This window comes from Microtus pennsylvanicus, chromosome 20, assembly GCF_037038515.1.
Source record: "Microtus pennsylvanicus isolate mMicPen1 chromosome 20, mMicPen1.hap1, whole genome shotgun sequence".
NCBI lineage: Eukaryota > Metazoa > Chordata > Mammalia > Rodentia > Cricetidae > Microtus > Microtus pennsylvanicus.
In genome coordinates, this window is record NC_134598.1 from 38688786 (window position 1) to 38707753 (window position 18968).

The following is an 18968-nucleotide window of genomic DNA, read 5'->3' on the forward strand; positions in this document are numbered from 1 at the left end:
GCAACTTTTCTCATTTTACATCTACGGGGAAGAGCCCCCTTTCCTCCGTGTCAGCGTTCTTGAAAACCCATGTTTACTTTGGTTTATGTCACCTTCTCAGTTTGGAGACTGACTTCCTGACCTTTGGGACATCCCTCTTATTGACGCATGACATTCAACTCTCTAGGCATTTCCTTATTTCCACTTGGTGCTTATTTTAAGCTTTAGTGATATAATTAAGTCCTTGGGAACCCTCTGACTTTACCAGAGTCGTTCAAGATGGTAATGGTGGACAGACGGCAAGGGGCAACGAGAGAAACAGGCTCGGGTGACTAGAACTTGGTGGCTCTTTGGACATGGAGAAGGTGGAGATGACCCATGTTTCCGAGTTGTTTGTGCTGGAGATGGAAGATCACCCCGGGGCTGGGATGTGCTAGTCAAGCACTCTACCTCTGAGCTACCCTCACCCTTTGGTTTCCGTTTTGAGATAACGGAATGACAGGTTTCTGCTCCAGATATGGAAGTCACAGGAGAGGAGGAATAAGAATGGGGGGGAGGGGGAGATAATGGACATTGTTTGGGATGTTACCATGGAGACAAGGTAACAAAAGACAGGAGGTAATTGGAGATATAGGAAATATGACTCAGGAGGTATTGACATGAGGGTGACAGCCGAAGCTGAGGGAGTGCTTATGGCGCGGCCATGGTCAGGGATGGCGCAGGAGAGTTTGTCCTTTAAAGACACTGGAGACAGAATCATTGAAACTGAGGAAGAAAGCCAGGAGAAGAACCTGAATCAGAGGCCACTAGGGAAAAAGTCTGGGGATAAGAAGGGATGCTCAGAAAGCTTAAGTGATGTAAAGATATCAGTTCAGGACAGAAGAATTAGCATGGATTAGCACAAAGGCCATTGGGAACCATGGGGAGGGCGCTTTCCACCCAGATGGTGGGTGAAGGAGTGGACAAAGAAGGGATAGGCTTCTGGAGGAGGATCCACCCATCCACCGGGCCCCATTATTAACATTCAGACATTTACTCTGCCTTCTCCCAGAGACCTAGCAGGACAGGTCAGCAGCAGCAGCCAAGATGCTGTAGCTGTAGCTACCACAGTTACCAAGTAGAGCACTCTCCCTAAGTAATAAAAGGCAAGCCCTTCCTGACCCCCACTCCTCCTGCTCCCCCGTCAGAGGCCAGCCTCTGCGGGTCCCCAAATAAACCTCTGTTGCTTGCTGGGACCTTGTGGTGTCCCTCAGTTCCAACCGCCAAGGTTGCCTTCCTAGACCCTTAAACTTACACCTATCCCAGGTCCTGAGATACAGGAATGAGAAAAGAAGCAAACATTCCTTTCTTTATCCTGTGGACAGAGGTACATGGTTTGGATATTAACCCCCCTCCCCAAACTCAAGTGTTAAGTATGTGTCCCTACTGCAGCGATTTAGAAACAGAGGCTCAGGAGGGAAGATTGGGTCAGGAGGGCTCAGATCTCATCAATGAATTCATAGCCTAAAGGGTTTGAAGGGCAGTAGCTTTGTTACTCTCATTCCTTTAGCTGCCTTGACAAGAACAGTTTTGAGTCAACACACCCTCTGTGCTGTGGTCAACTGTATCAGCATAGGCCCCCAAACAGGGCCAAGTGGTCATGAATCAAAAACTCTGAAAGACCAGGTTTATAGGTAAATACAGTAGCCCCAAAGAAAGGGAAATACCATTCCTAGAGAAATCTGAAGAGCGGTTCACTATTAAGAAAGAGCACGGCGGATGTCGTCAGTATTTGTCTTGAACGGAATGGTGACTTCATGCCCTGGATTTCCTCTCTGCCCTAATGACTCGTTCCTTGATACGTGTTTCAAATATTTTACCATTCAACATTTTATCGTAACTGTGTACCATCAATTGCTTATTTTAAAATATATTCTTGCAACTGAAATTTTAATCAATTGTCAAATAACCAATTATATCAATTTTATCCATATTAAATCATAACATTGATGATAATTAATTAAAAGAAAAAGAATGTATTAGTGATCATTGTCATAAATAAATATATAATTTTTCTAAACTAAAACAAAACAAAACAAAAACTCTGAAACAGGCAGAAGTAATCAGACAGACAGACAGACAGACAAACTTCCTAGAAGCTCATTTTCTTACACATTTTGTCACATGGACAGTAGGCTGATGCACACAGAAAGACTCACTTTAGAGGCTGTTCATTAGAACCATCATCTAACAGATGAAGAAGCCCAAAGGGGCTGGTTTAGAACTTGCCCCACCCTACCTTGCCTCACCCTAAACCTTTGACCCTCTCCTTATGCCACCTGAATTTGAAGAGCACAGGTAGGAAGGGATCCGGGGGGGGGGGCAGTCTGGCAGGTAGAGAAGAATATAGATATAAAGTGAAGAATTGTACAGCTGCCTGAGCTGGTCAAGGCAAGGCCCCTCCCCTCCTTTGTCATTTAGTTCTTGCTGAGGCCCAAGAGGTATCTTGTTATAGCTCCCCACTGCACACAATCCTAGGATTGGATTTTCCTCTTGTCTGGGGCCCACCCATCTCTCTCTCCTCTCATGGGAGATAGGTACATGAACCCAAGCTATCTCCCAGGGGATATGACGTTGAGAAGAGAGACCTCAGTCAGGGGTCCAAAACCAAGTTTAGCTTTGAGACTTGCAACTGAGAAGCTGACCAGTACAGCTGCCCTGGATGTCATCTGTGACTGTTTAAAGTACTTTGTTTAGTTTGGCAGAAGCCTGCTGACTCCAGGGCTCCTGCTGGGAGTGCTGTTTGCACTTCGGTGGTGCTAGCCCAGCAGGTGATAAAGGGACAAATAAGACAGGAGCTTATGGCACTAGAAGATAATAGCTACTTGACACAAAAGAGTCATTGTCAGCAAATGTTTTTCCTTCATGTCTCTTAAGTTATAACCGTGGAGAACTGTAAGTTATCAAATGAAGGTGATGTTCACAGCTCAGGCTGAGGAGAGAGACAGTCAGTGTAAGCTCTGGGGAGTCAGCTGGGAGCAGAGGGAGGTGGATTGTAGATTACTTCTAATACTCTCTTCCGGAGACTGTGCCAGTGGGGAGGGGCAGCAGATAGTTTGTGGGAGCCCCGGGGGAACTACATCAGTGCAGGAGGGGCAGCAGGTAGTTTGGGGGTGTCCTAGGGGTCTGCACCAGTGGGGAGGGGCTGCAGACAGTCTGGGGGAGTCCTGAGGGCTGTACCAGTGGGAAAGGGGCATCAGGTAGTCTGGGGAGAGGTGGCTATATTGACTGTATGCAAAGCACTTCTCAAACCTTACCTTTCCCATGCCAGCATGGGCATGTCCCAGCTTGATCACCACGGGGAAGTGCGGGGCCGTGAGCTGAAAGACACAAGAGGAAATCACTCAGTATTACTCTCAGAGCATTGCCGTGGGGAGGCTCTGGGCTGTCTGTTCTGTAGGAAGGTTCACTCACAGAATGTTGTCAGGGATCCCCACAGAAAGCTCTGCAGGTGTTCAACCTGTGCTCCAGAACACCTGTGCGCACCTGGGCTCTCAGAACCAGCTTGCCTGGGAGCACCCAACAGTCTGTAGAGATAGAGGTGTTCCAGACAACTGATTTAAAATTCTGACTTGCCAGGTAGTGATGGTGCACACCTTTAATCCCAGCACCTGGGAGGCAGAGGCAGGAGGATCTCTGTGAGTTCGAGGACAGCTTGCTCTACAAGAACTAGTTCTAGGACAGGCTCCAGAGCCACAGAGAAACCCTGACTCGAAAAAAAATTAATAATAAAAAATAATAAAATTCTGGCTTTACCCTAGTGCAGCTGCATGCAAAACATGACATGGATCCATGCCTGTTTCCTCATTGGCAAAATGGGGATGATACCAGTGTTCACACATGGAATGGTCATGAAAATGACAGGAATTCTTTCCTAGTTTATGTTCATGGGTGCTTTGCCCACATGTATGTAGGTGTACCGCACGTGTGCCTGGAGCCCACAGAAGCCAGAAGAGGGCATTGGGTCCTGTAGAACTGTAGTTACAGATGTTTCTGGGTTGCCTTGTAGATGCTGGGAATCGAATCCAGGTCCTCCAGAAGAGCAGCCAATGCTCTTAACCGCTGAGGCATCTCTTCAGTCCCATGTCGGGAATTCTAAAGCTTTGCGTTCAGAGGATGGCAGCTTCATTTTCCTTGCACACTTCTGCCTCCCATAATACTCCAGTGCCTAGCAAGTCTCCTTACAACTCCTAGCTTTCTTCCGGGCACTGCAGGAGTTCAAGGCCACTCTGCTGCTAGCATTTATCAGTCATGTCCTCTAGGCACTGTGCTACGTAGCCTCACCACGGTGGCTTCGTCGGAGCATTGCACTGTTTTCCAGGCAACTGTCCTCGCCTGCCTGGTGCCCTGTTGTATTGCCAGTCTCTCAGACATTTCTAATGCCAACACAAGGCTGAATACAGAATCTGTGCTTCAATCTGTTCTGTCAGCATCATTTTCTGGAGGGGTGTGGTCCTCTCTCCCTCTGATACAAATAAAGAGTGCCGGGAGGAGAGACTGAGAGGAAACCAATGCTCTCACATCTGCGCTTTGATTTGTTCCTTTCATGTCATTCCGATGTCATCTGAAGAGTGTTTGCTTGGTTTGTAAGAGTCTATTCTGGTTTGCTTGAGGTCAAAGTTTATCTCTCCTTGCCACATAGCAATGACGTCAGTCTCTTCCTTTTGGATCATGCTGTCCCGCAACAGGGGCCATCACATCCCCTTCTCTAGGCTGTACAGATTGTCTGTCACCCTGTCGACACTGAGGTGTTCCCAGCAATGTCCCCTGGGAGCTCATCTTTTCCCTTTGGGTATCTACGACACAATCTTGCCCAGTGGTCATCTGTGGGTCACAAAACCACCAAACGAACTCTGGTGCAAACTTGATTGTATTAAGACAAACCTAAGAGATGAATGGAGCACACTGTTGAGTGTGTTTGTGAGTGTGTTTCCAGAGGTGACTAGACCGTGAGACTTTGACCTAATGGATGATCAGTGGTGGACTAATTGATCAAGGTCAATGGATGACCTTGGCGGACTCAAAGCAGGATGGCACTGCTGGGATCTGGTAAAACATCAGCGGTGGGTTCTTGTTGGAGGACAACACCCTTGTTCTTGGGAACTATGTCCTGCCCCGGCCCCTTACTATCCCAATGCCACTCTGTTCCCTCTCTACGATATTGGGAGCCATGGCAACACCCCCTCCCCACGATGGACTGACCCATAGGAAACGGTGAACCACAATAAATCCTTCCTCCATTATGTGTCTGTTTCTAGTATTTTGTCCTAAGAATGAGAGAGGGAAAAAAAAGCAAGGTATACATCATCTCATCATCTCCCACAATGCCTCTTGAGGCAATCTGAGGAGGCACTCAGTATTATTACTATTGTTGTTGTTGTTGTTGTTATTTAAGCATTTTACAGATAAGAAAATTTTGCCAGCCGAGAGTTGAGGACTTCAAGTGGGTTCGGTAATTCCCGAGCTCAGTTTGGATAATTTTCCCCCTATTTCAGCCTAAATATTACCATGCTCCTGTACTCAAGGTGAACCAGTTTGTCTTTTTAAATAAAGAAGTAACATTTGATTTCGATACCAAAAGCAATATTCAGTCAGTGGAAAAGTTTGGAAATAAATTGTAATAACTTATTAAGTATAAAAAAGGGCAATAACAGTTGTCCCAGACTTCTCGTCTGCTGGTCTGAGAAAAAAAAAAAGCCCAATAGTTGCTTTTTATTTGTTCTGTTTTTATGAAATTGAGAGCACAGTGCATATCCAATTTTATTTCCCACTCTTTGTACCCGATAATAAGCGGTGAGAACATTTCTGGTGGTTATTATTTGTTGGTTTAACAGTTATAAAGTAATTCCCATCTGAAAGAGACTTCAAGAGCAGCTTTGGGCCATCACGCTGATGAAACAAAACACTGCCCAAGCAATTGAAAACCATGATATGATTCTTTCCTTGATGTAAGCCGTTCCCTCCCACCCTAGAGGGAACCAGTGCACGGATTCTGTGTTTATTCTTCCCCTGCATCTATTCATAACCTTAACATCATATAATTTCTAACAAACATTGTGCCTCTTTAAACTTCAGCTTTTCTGCTTTTTTTTTTTTTGAGACAGGGTTTCTCTGTGGCTTTGGAGCCTGTCCTGGAACTAGCTCTGTAGACCAGGCTGGTCTCGAACACACAGAGATCCGCCTGCCTCTGCCTCCTGAGTGCTGGGATTAAAGGCGTGCGCCACCACCGCCCGGCCCAGCTTTTGTGCTTTAAAAACATATTCTTTTACAATTTCATACACACATGCACCACATACACACGTGTGTGTGTGTGTGTGCACTTGCACTAACTCTGGGAGGAAGAGGGAGAGGTACAGGAAAACTGGGTGATGGAAAAGGAGATTAGAGGCTCTGGCTCCACAATGCCAGCTGATCTGGGCTGGAACAAGATGAAATCATAACCCAAGGGAATCATGACCACACCAGGAGGAACACTGTCTGGGTGCTCCAAGTTGGGTAATTCCAGTGTCAAGACTTTGTGATGGTTAGCACTGGTAGTGAACTTGAATGGATTGAGAGACACCAAAGGAATCAGTAAAGCACAGCTCTCTCTGATGTGTCTGTGAGGGCATTGTCAGTCAGTTAGATTGCAAGGGCTATGACCTAAGCAATGGTTAATCTATTGATGGATTCAGACTTTGAAAGATATAACCTAAAGGCGGCCCTATATTCTTATTGGCTAACTCTTACATATTAATTTAGCCCATTTCTATTCATCTGTGTATTGCCACGTTGTTGTGGCTTACCAGGTAAAGTTCTGTCTGGCTCCAGCAGGGCTACATGGCTTCTCTCTGACTCCGCCCTCTTCCTCCCAGCATTCAGTTTAGTTTTCCCCACCTAGCTTTGTTCCCCTATAGCTCTATTATAGGCCCAAAGCAGTTTCTTTATTAACCAATGGTATTTACAGCATACAGAGGGGAATCCCACATCATGCTTCCATTTCCCAGTGCTGGGACTACAGGCACCTGCTGCTACACTCAGGATTTTATGTGGAGGATAGGGATCTGAGCTCAGTTTCTCATGCTTATGCAGCAAGAACTTCACCATCTTCTCAGCCCATCTTTCTGCCTTGGTCATATATTTTTCTGGCATCTGTTATTCATGCCTTTTCTAGCTCAGATGGCCAATCTCACCTGCCTAGGTGCTTTTGCGTCTTGCTCACACATCTGTCTTTTTACATACTTGTTGCATATAAATAGTTGGCATTGCATTTATTTTTTCAAACGTATCTCTTTCTCACTTGCTTTTCCAATGCTGGCGATGGAGCCCAGGGGCCTGCTTTGCCACTGAACTACACCTCTGCCCACTCTTACAACTCTGCATATTATATCATGCACATGCCTTCCATCGTGACAGGCACAGTCCTAACACAGTCATTGCAATAGCTGCACCACATTCCATGTGCATCTGTGTTGTCTGAGTTTCTGTCCTGTCTGGTTCCCGCAATCGTTAAGTCCCAAAGAAATCACAGAGAGTTCTACATTAGATATAAACTGATTGGTCCATTAGCTCAGGCTTCTTATTAACTCTTATAACTTATATTAGCCCATTGTTCTTGTCTATGTTAGCCACGTGGCTTGGTACCTTATTTGGCGGGGCAGTCACATCTTGCTTCTTCTGTGGCTGGGTCAGGACTGCAGACCAAGCTTTCCTCTTCCCAGAATTCTCCTGTTCTCATTGACCTGCCTCTACTTCCTGTCTGGTTGTCCCATCTATACTTCCTGCCTGGCTACTGGTTAATCAGCGTTTATTTAAAATATAAGTGACTGAATACAGACCATTGTCCCACACCACATCTGTCCTGCAATACTTGAGCCACTTTCCTGGGGATGAACTAAGATGTGTATGGTTCTCTCTCTCCATCTCCTTCTCCTCTTCCTTCCCTGCTACTGCAAACCAAATCCCACTAAACACTTTTGCTCACACGTCCTTTGAACTATATTTCATCTCCAAGGGGCTAGACTTGGAGCGTTTCAAGGAGAGATATGCAGAATTTAGAGACATTGTTATAGGTTTCTGTAGCAAGTCATTTGATCTCCAGAAATGAAAGTCCTGAATCATGTAAAGAGTCCGCCCATGAAAATGACATCTCCCTGACTAAGATGGTTTTCCAGCCAGGAGTAGAACCAGGGACCACTTGTGTAATGTGCCTTAGCTTCTCTCCTTCCTCACCACTATAGATGGAGAACAAGCCACTCAGCCCTGGCCCATGGCTGCTCATTTCTTCTGCCATGTTCCTTCCCCTCCATACTGTGTCTATGGATCCCAAGGGCTGTTCCTATTTCCACCCATTTGCCACAAGTCAGCCCCTCCCCAAGCACAGACAGGTCACAGAGGACAGAAAACATCTTGTTGGCTAGGCTATTTTTTCTCTTCCCTTCACAACAATAGCTTTATTTAGTTTCCTTGGGGATGGCTTCTCAGGGACCCTTTTCCCGGTCCCATGGCCCCAGACACTCCAGAGTTCAGCACTGCCCCATGGCAAGAGGCCTGACATCCTGTTAGAAAGGGGACAGATCCATCTTTGAAAAGAGATTCTCCACCCTGATAAGGCCTTACTCAATAGTACCCAAATAAGCTAAAATAAGTGGGGCGGCCCTGTGTTCTTGCAGGGTGTTCCCTTGGGAAGATTGGAGTCCAACAGGCTTAGCCAAGGCCAGCATTCTATCGACGACATCCTCACGCTGAAGCTGGAACTCTACAGTGGGTGCTTGGGGATGGTCTATGCAGCTTCCTACCCAAGGCATTCCCTTTATACTTTGGGTAATGGAGATTTATGCATGTGAAGGTTTGCATCCTTGCTGAACATTGCTATGGCTTGAGTATGTCTCCAAGGGTTTATGGAGGAAGCCTGGTCTCTAGCTTTGTGTTGAGGCATCAGGACCTTTAAGAGGGGGTACCAAGTTGGTCTTTGGAGGGGGGTTTTAACTAGTTATGTGGGTCCTGGCTAGCTCTGCAAGGCAGGCTTGTGGAAGAACCCAAACCAGGGCCTTCCCTGCTGCTTAAGCTCCCTCACTCATCATATGATCACACAGTGTTCTGGTTAGAGTCATGCAGGAAAGGGGAGCCACAACTGAGGAGTCTATGTCTGTTATCGATTGTGGTTGAGAGCTGAAGACTGTCCTAAGGTACAGATCTGGCCTCAGACTTAACCTCATAGCCAGTGTTCTGACATCCAATCACAAACAACAATCACAAACATCTCCAGTCACTTGTCCTGCCATGCACCTGGATGCCTAAGATAGGCATGGCACCTCCCCTGCCTTCCTTAATTCTAACACTAACCAGGCCCAGGGTTGGCACTCAGGAAGGCCTAGGAGGTGTTTGCTGAGTGCCTGTGGTCTCTCTGCTCTGATAATTCCACCTCTGTCTCACCCTACCTCCCACTGCTTTTAGTGTCTTGGAAAAATACTGGGAGCAAATTTGGAATAATTAAACTGATCATGCCTACCGACAAGCAAGCATTCCTTCCTCTTACATTTCCTGTTGCCCTGAGAAATGCAACGGCCAGAAGCAAACCCACAGGCTGGCAGCATCTGCCTGTGGACAAGCTCTCCTTGTTTTCTCACCTGTGTGAGCTTAGGGTTCACAGTAGGCTCAGGCTGCCAGGATATTACCCTTACCACCTCAGGGACTCTCTAGTTGCTGCTCACATGCAGAGGACATCCTCAGTGGAAGAGTTTGTCAGGGGGAGGAGCCAAATGATCCTGAAGGGGCAGGATACAGGAGACCACCTTCATGCTCCTGAAGATAGGCCGCCTCGGGATCCCCAAACTTCTGGGCTGCCCATGGCTCTTTCCTCTCCTTTCACCTTCTTCCTGTCCTATCCTTTTATTTATGTTTAAAAAATTTTTTTTTCTTTAGCCATGGTCTAACTATACCACATATGCACCCTATCTTCCCACAGGAGTCTCTTTCGGAAGGTTTTTTAGCTTCCTTGGTTGGTTTGAATAAAAATGGCCCCTCTAGGCTCTCTGGGAGTGGCACTATTAGTAGTGGTGGTCATGTTGTATGTAGGAGGTGTGGCTTTGTTGGAGGAAGTGTGTCACTGGAGGTGGGCTTTGAGGTTTCCAATGCTCAAGCCAGGTCAGTGTGCCATTCTCTTTCTTCTGCCTGTGGATCAGATGAGGGACTCTCAGCTGCCTCTCCAGCACCATGTCTGCCTACACACCACAATAATTCCCCTTCACACGATAATGGATTAACCCTCTGAATGTAAGCCAGCCCCAGTTACGTTTTTTTTTTTTAATAAGGGTCTCCATGGTCATGGATGTTTCATCACAGCAATAGTAACCCTAACTAAGACACCCCCTCACCTCCCAGGTGCTTTGTCTGTAAAAGGAATGAAGTGCACACCATTGTTGTGGGATCCGAGTCTGCATGTGAACCACACATGTTTGCATTTGGACCCCACGTAGTTCTCTGTGGGCAACAGAAATGGCATTCTCTGAAAATCAACCCCAAATACCCTAACCTTACCATCCATTCCAGCTAATGGACATTGTTTTAAAGTTTTATTTATTTATTTATTTATTTATTTATTTATTTATTTATTACTCAAGCAGTCTTTAATGCAAACTGTATGAGACGCCCCTACTCCCGCATCTTCTCAATTGTTTCTTCCTTATATTTGCCCTTCTCCTTTCCTACTTGTCGAGACTTGGCTTTCCTTTCCAGGATCTTCTTTCGATCTTTGTCCAGCTTTAGCCTGGTGATCACCACCTTGCTGGGGCGGATGCCCACGTGGACAGTTGTGCCATTAGCCTTTTCCCGCTGCACCCGTTCAATGTAGATGACGTATTTCTTCCTGTACACTTGGACCACTTTGCCAATCTGCTGGCCTTTGTAGTGTCCCTGGACAACCTGAACTTCATCATCCTTTCGAATGGTCATAGAGCGAACATTGTTCTTCTGTCTCAGCTCTTTGGAAAGGGGGGGAAGACATGATCTTCCTCCAAATGTGAGAAGGTGCATTGAAATGCCATTTGCGGTTCTTGCTCCGGTCAGAGGTCACAAAGGGATTGAACTTCATTTTGGCGGCTGCAATCCAGCGATGGCCGCAAGAGGAAAGAGCTAAAGTTTTATTTATTTTTTTTTTAGAGAAGGTCTCTGGGTCCCACTGAGGCCAGGTTGGCCTTGGACACCTCCTGCATCCATTTTCCCAGTCATGTAACATGCCTGGCTCAATATTTGGCCATGTTGAGGCTCAATTCAGGGATTTCATATATGCTAGGCAAGAATCTGCTGATGAGTTACAGTCCTGATGTAGGAAATCCTTCAGCAAGTAGCCTTTAAGTTACCCGCCCACTTGGGCATGACCTCTTATACTATAAATGTCAAGGGTACCTTTTAGTGTCTTTCATAGGTAAGAGACAACCGAGACCCAGGCAGAGGCTAGGGCCTGTGCTGAAGGGTGAGACAGGTCTCTGGCTAATGAACGTTTTAAGAGGATGTCTGATTCGAGAAGCCATATCTGTCTGCGTCTCCTGGTGGCCAGCTGTGTTTTGCTTCAGCCTTATAGTAGACACATCCCACTTAATTCCCATGAGCCCCATCACAGTGTTGCTACTTCTGACTCATGAACCAGAACCCTAAGACCTAATTAAACAATTGTTCAGCTGATGCTGAAGCCAAATCCATGCTTGAGGACTGAACTGTTTCTCACATTGGCCCTGAGTCATAGGGGTGACCCAGGCCTTACTCTATAGAGAATCATGGGACGAATGGAGCAGTGGATCACACAAGAATGATTTCAACTCAGCTGCGTAGTCCGGCTGGCTGCTTCAAGAGGAAAGGAGTATTGAAGAGGTTATCACAGACAACGAGCAAGGTGGTATTTGGACTAGATTTTGCAGATAGAGTCAGTTTGCCTAATAAAGAAAGGGCCATTCCAGGCAGATGTATCCATGAGGAAATGACATAAAAGTGAAACTTCAGAAGGTTCAGGAACCATCAGAGCCAACCATGGAAAAATCCTGCGAGGGAGAGGCTAGCCAGTATCTAAGCTCAGTGACGACCTCACTTTGTTACTGCTCTCTCTCTAAATGAGGGTAGACACATAGTCACTGCATTCTCTGCATGTTCAGGGGGTTTATGCTAAAAATATGAGTTTATAAAATGTACACATTTAAACCAAACCACAAATCTGGTTACTTTGTTTTGGCTGCCCGCCTCCCTGCCTACCCAAACCTAGAGTTTCCAAAAATGAAGTCTTTTCTTCTTTCAGGAACACATGTTGAAGCGTTTTTAGATGAAAGGACAGAATGTCTTGAACTTTCTTTAAAATAATCCCGTGCGGTCTGGATGTGGAAGTGAGTCTGGCGTGGTCACAGATGGGGTCTGAACTGGAGCTGAGCAGGGGTGCAGGAATAGTGCGGGGGCTACTTTGTGTTCATGTGTGTCTGACCATTTCCATTACAAGTCATTTTATGTGTGTACGTGTGTGTTCATGTTTGCACACATGTGTGCACATGGAAAGCATCTTCCTTAATCTCTCTCCACCTTATTTTTTGAGACAGGGTCTCTCAATGAATCTGGAACTCACAAATTTGGCCAGACTGGCTGGCCAGTGAGTATTAGGATCCTCCTGTCTCTGCATCCTCAACTCAAGCATTGTGTGTGCCGTCATGTTTAGCTTTTTTACGATGATGCTTGGAATCAGGTCCTTATGCATGTGTGGCGAGCATTGTACCAACTGAGCTACCGCTCCACTCTCACAGACCATTTCTTTCAGGGTCTCTCTCACTCAGTGTGGACCCCCAGAGTCCCAGAATGAATATCATAGCTAGGTAGGAGTACAAATGATGGAGTGGGTGAGAACAGGGCATGGAGCCAAACCAAAAAAAAAATTGACTCAGTGTCTCAGGCTGCAACCTGCAGGTGGTAGGCACCAGACAGAGCTGATACTATTCAGTTTTCACTCAGGAAAGGGCACCCAGAATACTGATTAGCAGGAAGGTAGCAGTAATGGGTAGGAGTCAGGAAGGTCTGGGAACAGGCAATTACCTACTGGACTTGAGGCTGTAGTCTTGTCCTCCTGGCTACCTCTGAGATAGGACAATTACAGGTTCAAGGCTTGGAGTCTAGAGAATAGGTGATGCCTTGTGATGATAGGTTCATGAGAATTGCCCACTGGCCAGACCAAGTGTGACATCTTGTCCTGCCTCTGAGCCCTTCCTCGTTCAGACAAGCTGCCTGATGGCAGCTGGCTCTCTATGAATAGAAAAACCCAGGGAAGCAGAGGCTTTCTCAACTGCCAAATGAATGAGCCAGCCCAGGTCTGACCCAGCCTAGAGCAGCCTCTCCGTAACTGTCTACAGGCTGGAGGGAATGGGAGTGAGATCACACCAGTGTCTGAGGAGGAGGGGCGGGGGGCTCCGTTCTCCCCTAGGATAAAGCCATTTCCTCTTAGCTCCAAACCTTCAGAGAGGCATGGCTTCTGAATTAAATTCCAAGTGGAATAGGGCTGGGCAGAAACAAACCATTAATATGTCAACCCTTTCAACTTAGGTCTCCATCTTTCTCTTGGCTCCTTAGTGTGGGGTTTCCTCATTTTAGATGGATGGTGTGATTCCCTCCATTAGGGAAAAAAAACCTTCTAGATGCCTTTAAATCAGGCAAATGAGTATGGGCTCCCTGTTTCATTTTGAAGATGTGGGACATGCCAAAAGGTTTCTGGACTGAATATTCAGTGAGCGCATAATGGACCAAGGGATAATGGCCAAAGCCCCTAAATCACTCGCCAAACAGGACAATCTCAGCCACTGGGACTTGGAGACCCCTGGCAGCACTGTGAGTGGAGTTCCCAACACATGGAAAGATGACTGGGAGTGGGAGATCTCAGCAAGAAAGTAGGCTCACACTCGAGGAACTGATGGCTCTGAATGGACCAAAATCCTTTAGCTCACCTATCTGAGTGCACTCAAAGATATCTCTATCTAACCTAGGGACAAAGGAAACTGAGGCCCCATCTGTAAAGTGTTGCGGGGGTGTGGATTCAATATTAGCAGTTCCTTTCTGAAATTTAGTGTACCCCCTGGTGAAACAGGTCTGAGTTGGAGAGTTTCAAAAACATGGTGTGGGGGGATGGCCTGGTGATGGCCTGAGAATCGGTAGGTGGGCTGTGTTTCCTCACTCACATCTTGTTTATCATTTTTGATAGCCTCTCTCTGCAGGACCATTCTCAGGAATGCCTGGGGTCTAGAGCTCTCTTTCTCTCTTGCTCCCTCTGTCCGTCTCTTTCTCCCCATTTGCATGTAAAGGTGTGTGCATATATGTCAGTGCATGAACTTGTAGAGGTCAGAAGTCAACCTCGAATGTCATTCCTCATTATCTGTCTGCCTTGTTTTTGGAGACAGTCTCTCCTTGACCTGGAGCTCCTCAGTTAGGATAAACGGACTGGTCAGCAAGCCCCAGATAGCTGCCTGCCTCTGCCTCTACAGTGCTAGGATTGCAAACCCTTAAAATGTGGATTCTGGGGTTTGAACTCAGGACCTGTTGTTGCATGGTGAGCATTTTCATGGCTGAGTTATCTCTAGCCTTAGATCTTTGCTTTTCAATGTGCAGTTGTAGAATCTGTAGATCATCAATCACATGTCTCATTTACACTCCAGATTGAGGGCTCAGGTCCTACATTTTAACAGGATGCTCAGCTGATGCAGGTGCAGGTTTGAGATTACTGGTCTACCTAACTATGTTGGTAGCTAAATCTTGTTACTTCTGAAATTGACCCATTTATAAAAGGAAAGGGATTAATCTATTGACTTAGAGAATTAAATTCCTATAAAGATCAAAGCCTGTTAAGCTTGAGTGAAGGCTTACTTCCGAGCTTTGTTTTTTAAACTTGCACTTCCATTTTCTTATTTCCAAAGTGTTCTCTGCCTTTCCTTAAATCTTTTTAACAATAACTATGAAAGCACCATGTGTGGAGATAAAGGATTTGAACTGGAAAGAGTGCCATGATCACAGCCTTGGGCCTCAGTTTTCTTCTCTAAGGAGATTATTGTGCAGACTGAAGCACGAGTTCCTTCTCATGCCTGACCTTGGGTAGGAAAGGGTCACTTGCCATCAGGTCGGGCAGGGGACAGCTCTCAGCAGCTCTGTCTAACTGGAGGCCCAACAGTGCTGGAGTAACTTCTGTCTTTCTTCTCCAGCAAGCAAAGAGTCAGTCTCAGGGCATCTCTCTGTGCTTCCGGCTCACATTCATCCTGTGCACACTTTAGGGTCTACTCACTCATCACACCCAGTGACTCATCAAGATCTCTACTATGATAGCCAACTTAAGAGGATAGATCCGAGACCCAGAAAAATTGAGAAACTCAGAACAAAGATCCCGACTAAAGCCCTCACGAAGGTTCTAAGGCACCAGGACCTTGCAGGGGGAGTTGAGGGTGGTAATATTGGCTCCCACACCAGCTGCTTGCTTCAGACATCTTACTGACATCCCTACAGAAAGGCTGGACCAAACCCTGTACGCACATGGCTGGGATGGGGACAAACCTCATAAAAGGCCCTGCTTGCTTACACTCTGCACAGCTGGGCTGGATGAGTCCAGCTATGTCAATAGCTTTGGAAAATCAGCAGGCTGGAAAGCCCACTTTGTCTTGAAGAATGCTCCTACTCAGACTTATCTGGGTCTTCCCAATGCCAAAGTCTAGAACTTGTGGCTTCAATAGAAAAAAATCATCACTTATGGAAATCTTTCTCAGTTCTCTGTGTAAAGACCCAACTGGGAAGGGTGTGGGGCTGGGTTTCCTCTTTCCCCTCTCATTCTCATTTTAGGGAGACCCACCTCTCCTAGCTGGGAGAATCAGATGAGCATGAGCAGAAACAGCAAGGCTCTGACCACTGACGGCTCCTTGTTCTGGGCTGCTGGGGGCTGTGTTTAGAGTACCCTCCGTATGAGAAGAGGTCTAGCTCAGGCAGGGTGGCTCCTTGGCTTCTGCTTCACTTCCTTTGCCATTCTTCTTCTCTTTCTGCTTTTCAGAAGTGAGTGTAGGGCCTCATGGGTGCTGAACAAGTACACTGCCACTATCTAAGTTCTTGCTAAGTTACACAGCCTGGCCTTGAACTTTCAACCGTGCCTCCACTCCACAGTAGCTGGGATGAAGGCCTTCACTACTCTGCCAGTCTCTTTCTTAAAGTGAGCTGGGGTGTTCTTGTGGAAGATTTAGGGCATTGAAAAGTTTTTGGTTTTGCTCTGTTTTATGTACAAGAGGAAACAGAACCATGGTCACTGCTGTGAGAAAGTTCAGCTTAGAGCATAGCAGAAAATCCCTGCTCATGTGTTTTGGTCATCACTGACTGACTTTGCAACTAAGTGCCAGCGATTTAGTGGCTGTGAAGGAGACTTTCTTTCATGAGTGCCCTTCCCCAGAGTGGGACCTCTCTTCTGCCCTTCACTTTGGCCATGGAGCAATCGGTAAAGGCAGGGCTGGGCTGGGTATTTGGTGAAAGAAGGGTGAATGGAACCACAAGCAGAAGCATGCCAAAGAGCAAATGCAAACATGCCCCCTCCAGCACACAGTGGCAGTCTGTCTAGAGATATGTCTCCCTGGAGTGGCTGATGTACCTCCCCCGCCCAGCAGGTATAAACGACAGTTCAGTTGTTAATCTTTTACCCTAGTAGCTAGGTTTTCATTCATCCATCTTTTAAAAATATAACAAAATAAGATAAAACAAAAGCTATCGCATAGTAACCGGATAGGACAAAGCAACAGTAAGAAAAGAGCCCAAGAGAAGGTACAAGAATCAGAGACCCACTCATCTGCATAACTTGGGAACCTCATAACAGTTACTAAACCGGAAGCAATAATGTATACAAAGAGTCCAGACTCATGCAGCCCCGTGAATGCTGTTCCAGTCTCTGTGAGTTCATATGAGCTTTGCTCATGTTGATTTAGAGGGCCTTGTTTCCTCAGCATCCTCCATCCCCTCTAGTTCTTGAGCTCTCCCTGCCTCTTCTTCCACATGGTTCCCTGAGCCCTGAGGGGAGACATCCCATTTAGACTTGTGTGTTCCAAGGTCTCCCACTCTCTGTGCAATGCTTCTTGTGGGTCTCTATGTTTGTTCTCACCTGTTGCAGGAGGAAGCTTCTTTGATAATTCAGCCTGCTTTCTTATACAACCCAAGGCCACCCGCCAAGGGGTGGTACTGCCCACAGTGGTCTGGACCTGCGACATCAGTCATTAATCAAGAAAATGACCCCACAGATTTTCCCACGGGACCATCTGCTTGAGGCAACTCCTCAACTGAGGGTCTCTCTCTTCACGTGACTCTAGCTTATGTCAAGCTACTCAGCATACTCACCCAGCCTGGCTACCAGGCAGGCGCAGGTGAGAAACCAGGGTTCATCTCTAGATCCCCGGAACCCACGTGTGCTACAGCCCCACCCATTGTTCCAGTTCACATTGATTGATCTCTCAGCTCAGTGTCAGGGATACATCAGTGAACTGGCCCTACCTTCATGGAACTTAGTCCAATAGAGAGACACTGTGACATCCTTACACAGAGGGAGATACAGGGAGGCCAGATGTGCAGAGCATGGTGAGGGGACAGGGAAGGAGGCCCACCTGTCCTCAAGGGTTTCCCTCAACTCCCTGAGGAGATTCTGCTCAAAGTAATCATTTATGCCTTAGCACGAGTCCCACGATTCCTGACTTCAAGGACACTGCAGCCTTCTAGATCCTTAAAACTGCTATTTCTGTGAATGAAAGCTGCCCCCACCCCCCCGAAGCTGCCCTTGCCATAATCAAGGCCAACCTCTTCCAAGACTGATGGTTGTATTTCTCAAGTACAGGGACAGTGACATCATCGTTCCCTCCCCGGCTTGGGGATTTGATGGTCAGTATGAAGTCAAGGCTTGGAAAGGTGCCTGCTCATCGCAAACGACTAGGGGAAGGCCTGGGGTGGGTGTACTGGAGTGGAGCAAGCTGCTCTCTCTCTCTCTCTCTCTCTCTCTCTCTCTCTCTCTCTCTCTCTCTCTCTCTCTCTCTCTGTGTGTGTGTGTGTGTGTGATTGTCTCCTTCTCTCTCTCTCTCTCTCTCTCTCTCCTCTCTGTCTTCTCTCTCTCTCCCCCCTCTCTCTCTCCCCCCTCTCTCTCTCTCTGTGTCTCCCTCTCTCTGTCTTCTCTCTCTCTCTTTCTGTGTCTCCCTCTCTCTCCTCTCTGTCTTCTCTCTCTCTGTGTGTGTGTCTCCCTCCCTCTCTCTCCTCTCTCTCTGTCCTCTCTCTTTCTCTGTCTGTTCTCTCTCTCTCTCTCTCTCTCTCTCTCTCTCTCTGTGTGTGTGTGTGTGTGTCTCCCCCTCTCTCTCCTCTCTCTCTGTGTCTCCACCTCTCTGTGTCTCCCTCCCTTCCTCTCTCTCTGTCTCTCTCTGTCTCTGTGTGTGTGTCTCTGTCTCTTTCTGTGTCTCCTCTCTCTCTCTCTCTCTCTCTCTCTCTCTCTCTCTCTCTCTCTCTCTCTCTCTCTGTGTGTGTGTGTGTGTGTGTGTGTGTGCCCCCAAAAGCTGGGAGGGAGGCTTTCTCTCTAACTGTTACCCATACCTGGCAGTGCACAGAAAGGACACAGAACAGATATTCGGGAAATGTGTAGAAATGATCGAGATGCTGATATCTATCTCTGTCTGACCTGGGGAAATGATAAGGGCAGATACCTGGTTGGTAGGTATGAACTTCCAGGCAAACGTGCTGTTGTGGTGTGTGAATGCAGTTTGTCCCACCCAACGCCACGCTGAAATGTGTTTGTCACTGTGACTGTGCTGGGAGTTTCTGAGAGGAGATTAAGTTTTTAGGGGATTAAAGTGTTTCTCTTGGGACTAGGTTAGTAACTGAGAGTCAGTTATAACATGAGCCACCATTAGCACCACCTCTTCAGCCCACTGGCCACACTCCCCTGGCCCACCTGCTTTCCAAGAAAG

At 46.9% G+C, this 18968-nt stretch overlaps 1 protein-coding gene and 1 pseudogene across 3 annotated transcripts in view; both read right to left on the reverse strand.

Moving 5' to 3' along the window:
• Syn3 (synapsin III) overlaps nucleotides 1–18968 on the reverse strand; it is a 382057-nt gene that overhangs the window by 60354 nt on the left and 302735 nt on the right. For all 3 annotated transcript variants that reach the window (XR_012908665.1, XM_075954797.1, XM_075954798.1), the window contains exon 7: nucleotides 3276–3338. Coding sequence is in view for 2 of the 3 variants with exons in the window: in XM_075954797.1 (XP_075810912.1) it covers nucleotides 3276–3338 (63 nt within the window). In the remaining variant the exon portion in view is untranslated. The remainder of the gene's footprint in view (nucleotides 1–3275; nucleotides 3339–18968) is intronic.
• LOC142838739 (large ribosomal subunit protein uL24 pseudogene) lies at nucleotides 10651–11124 on the reverse strand (annotated as a pseudogene).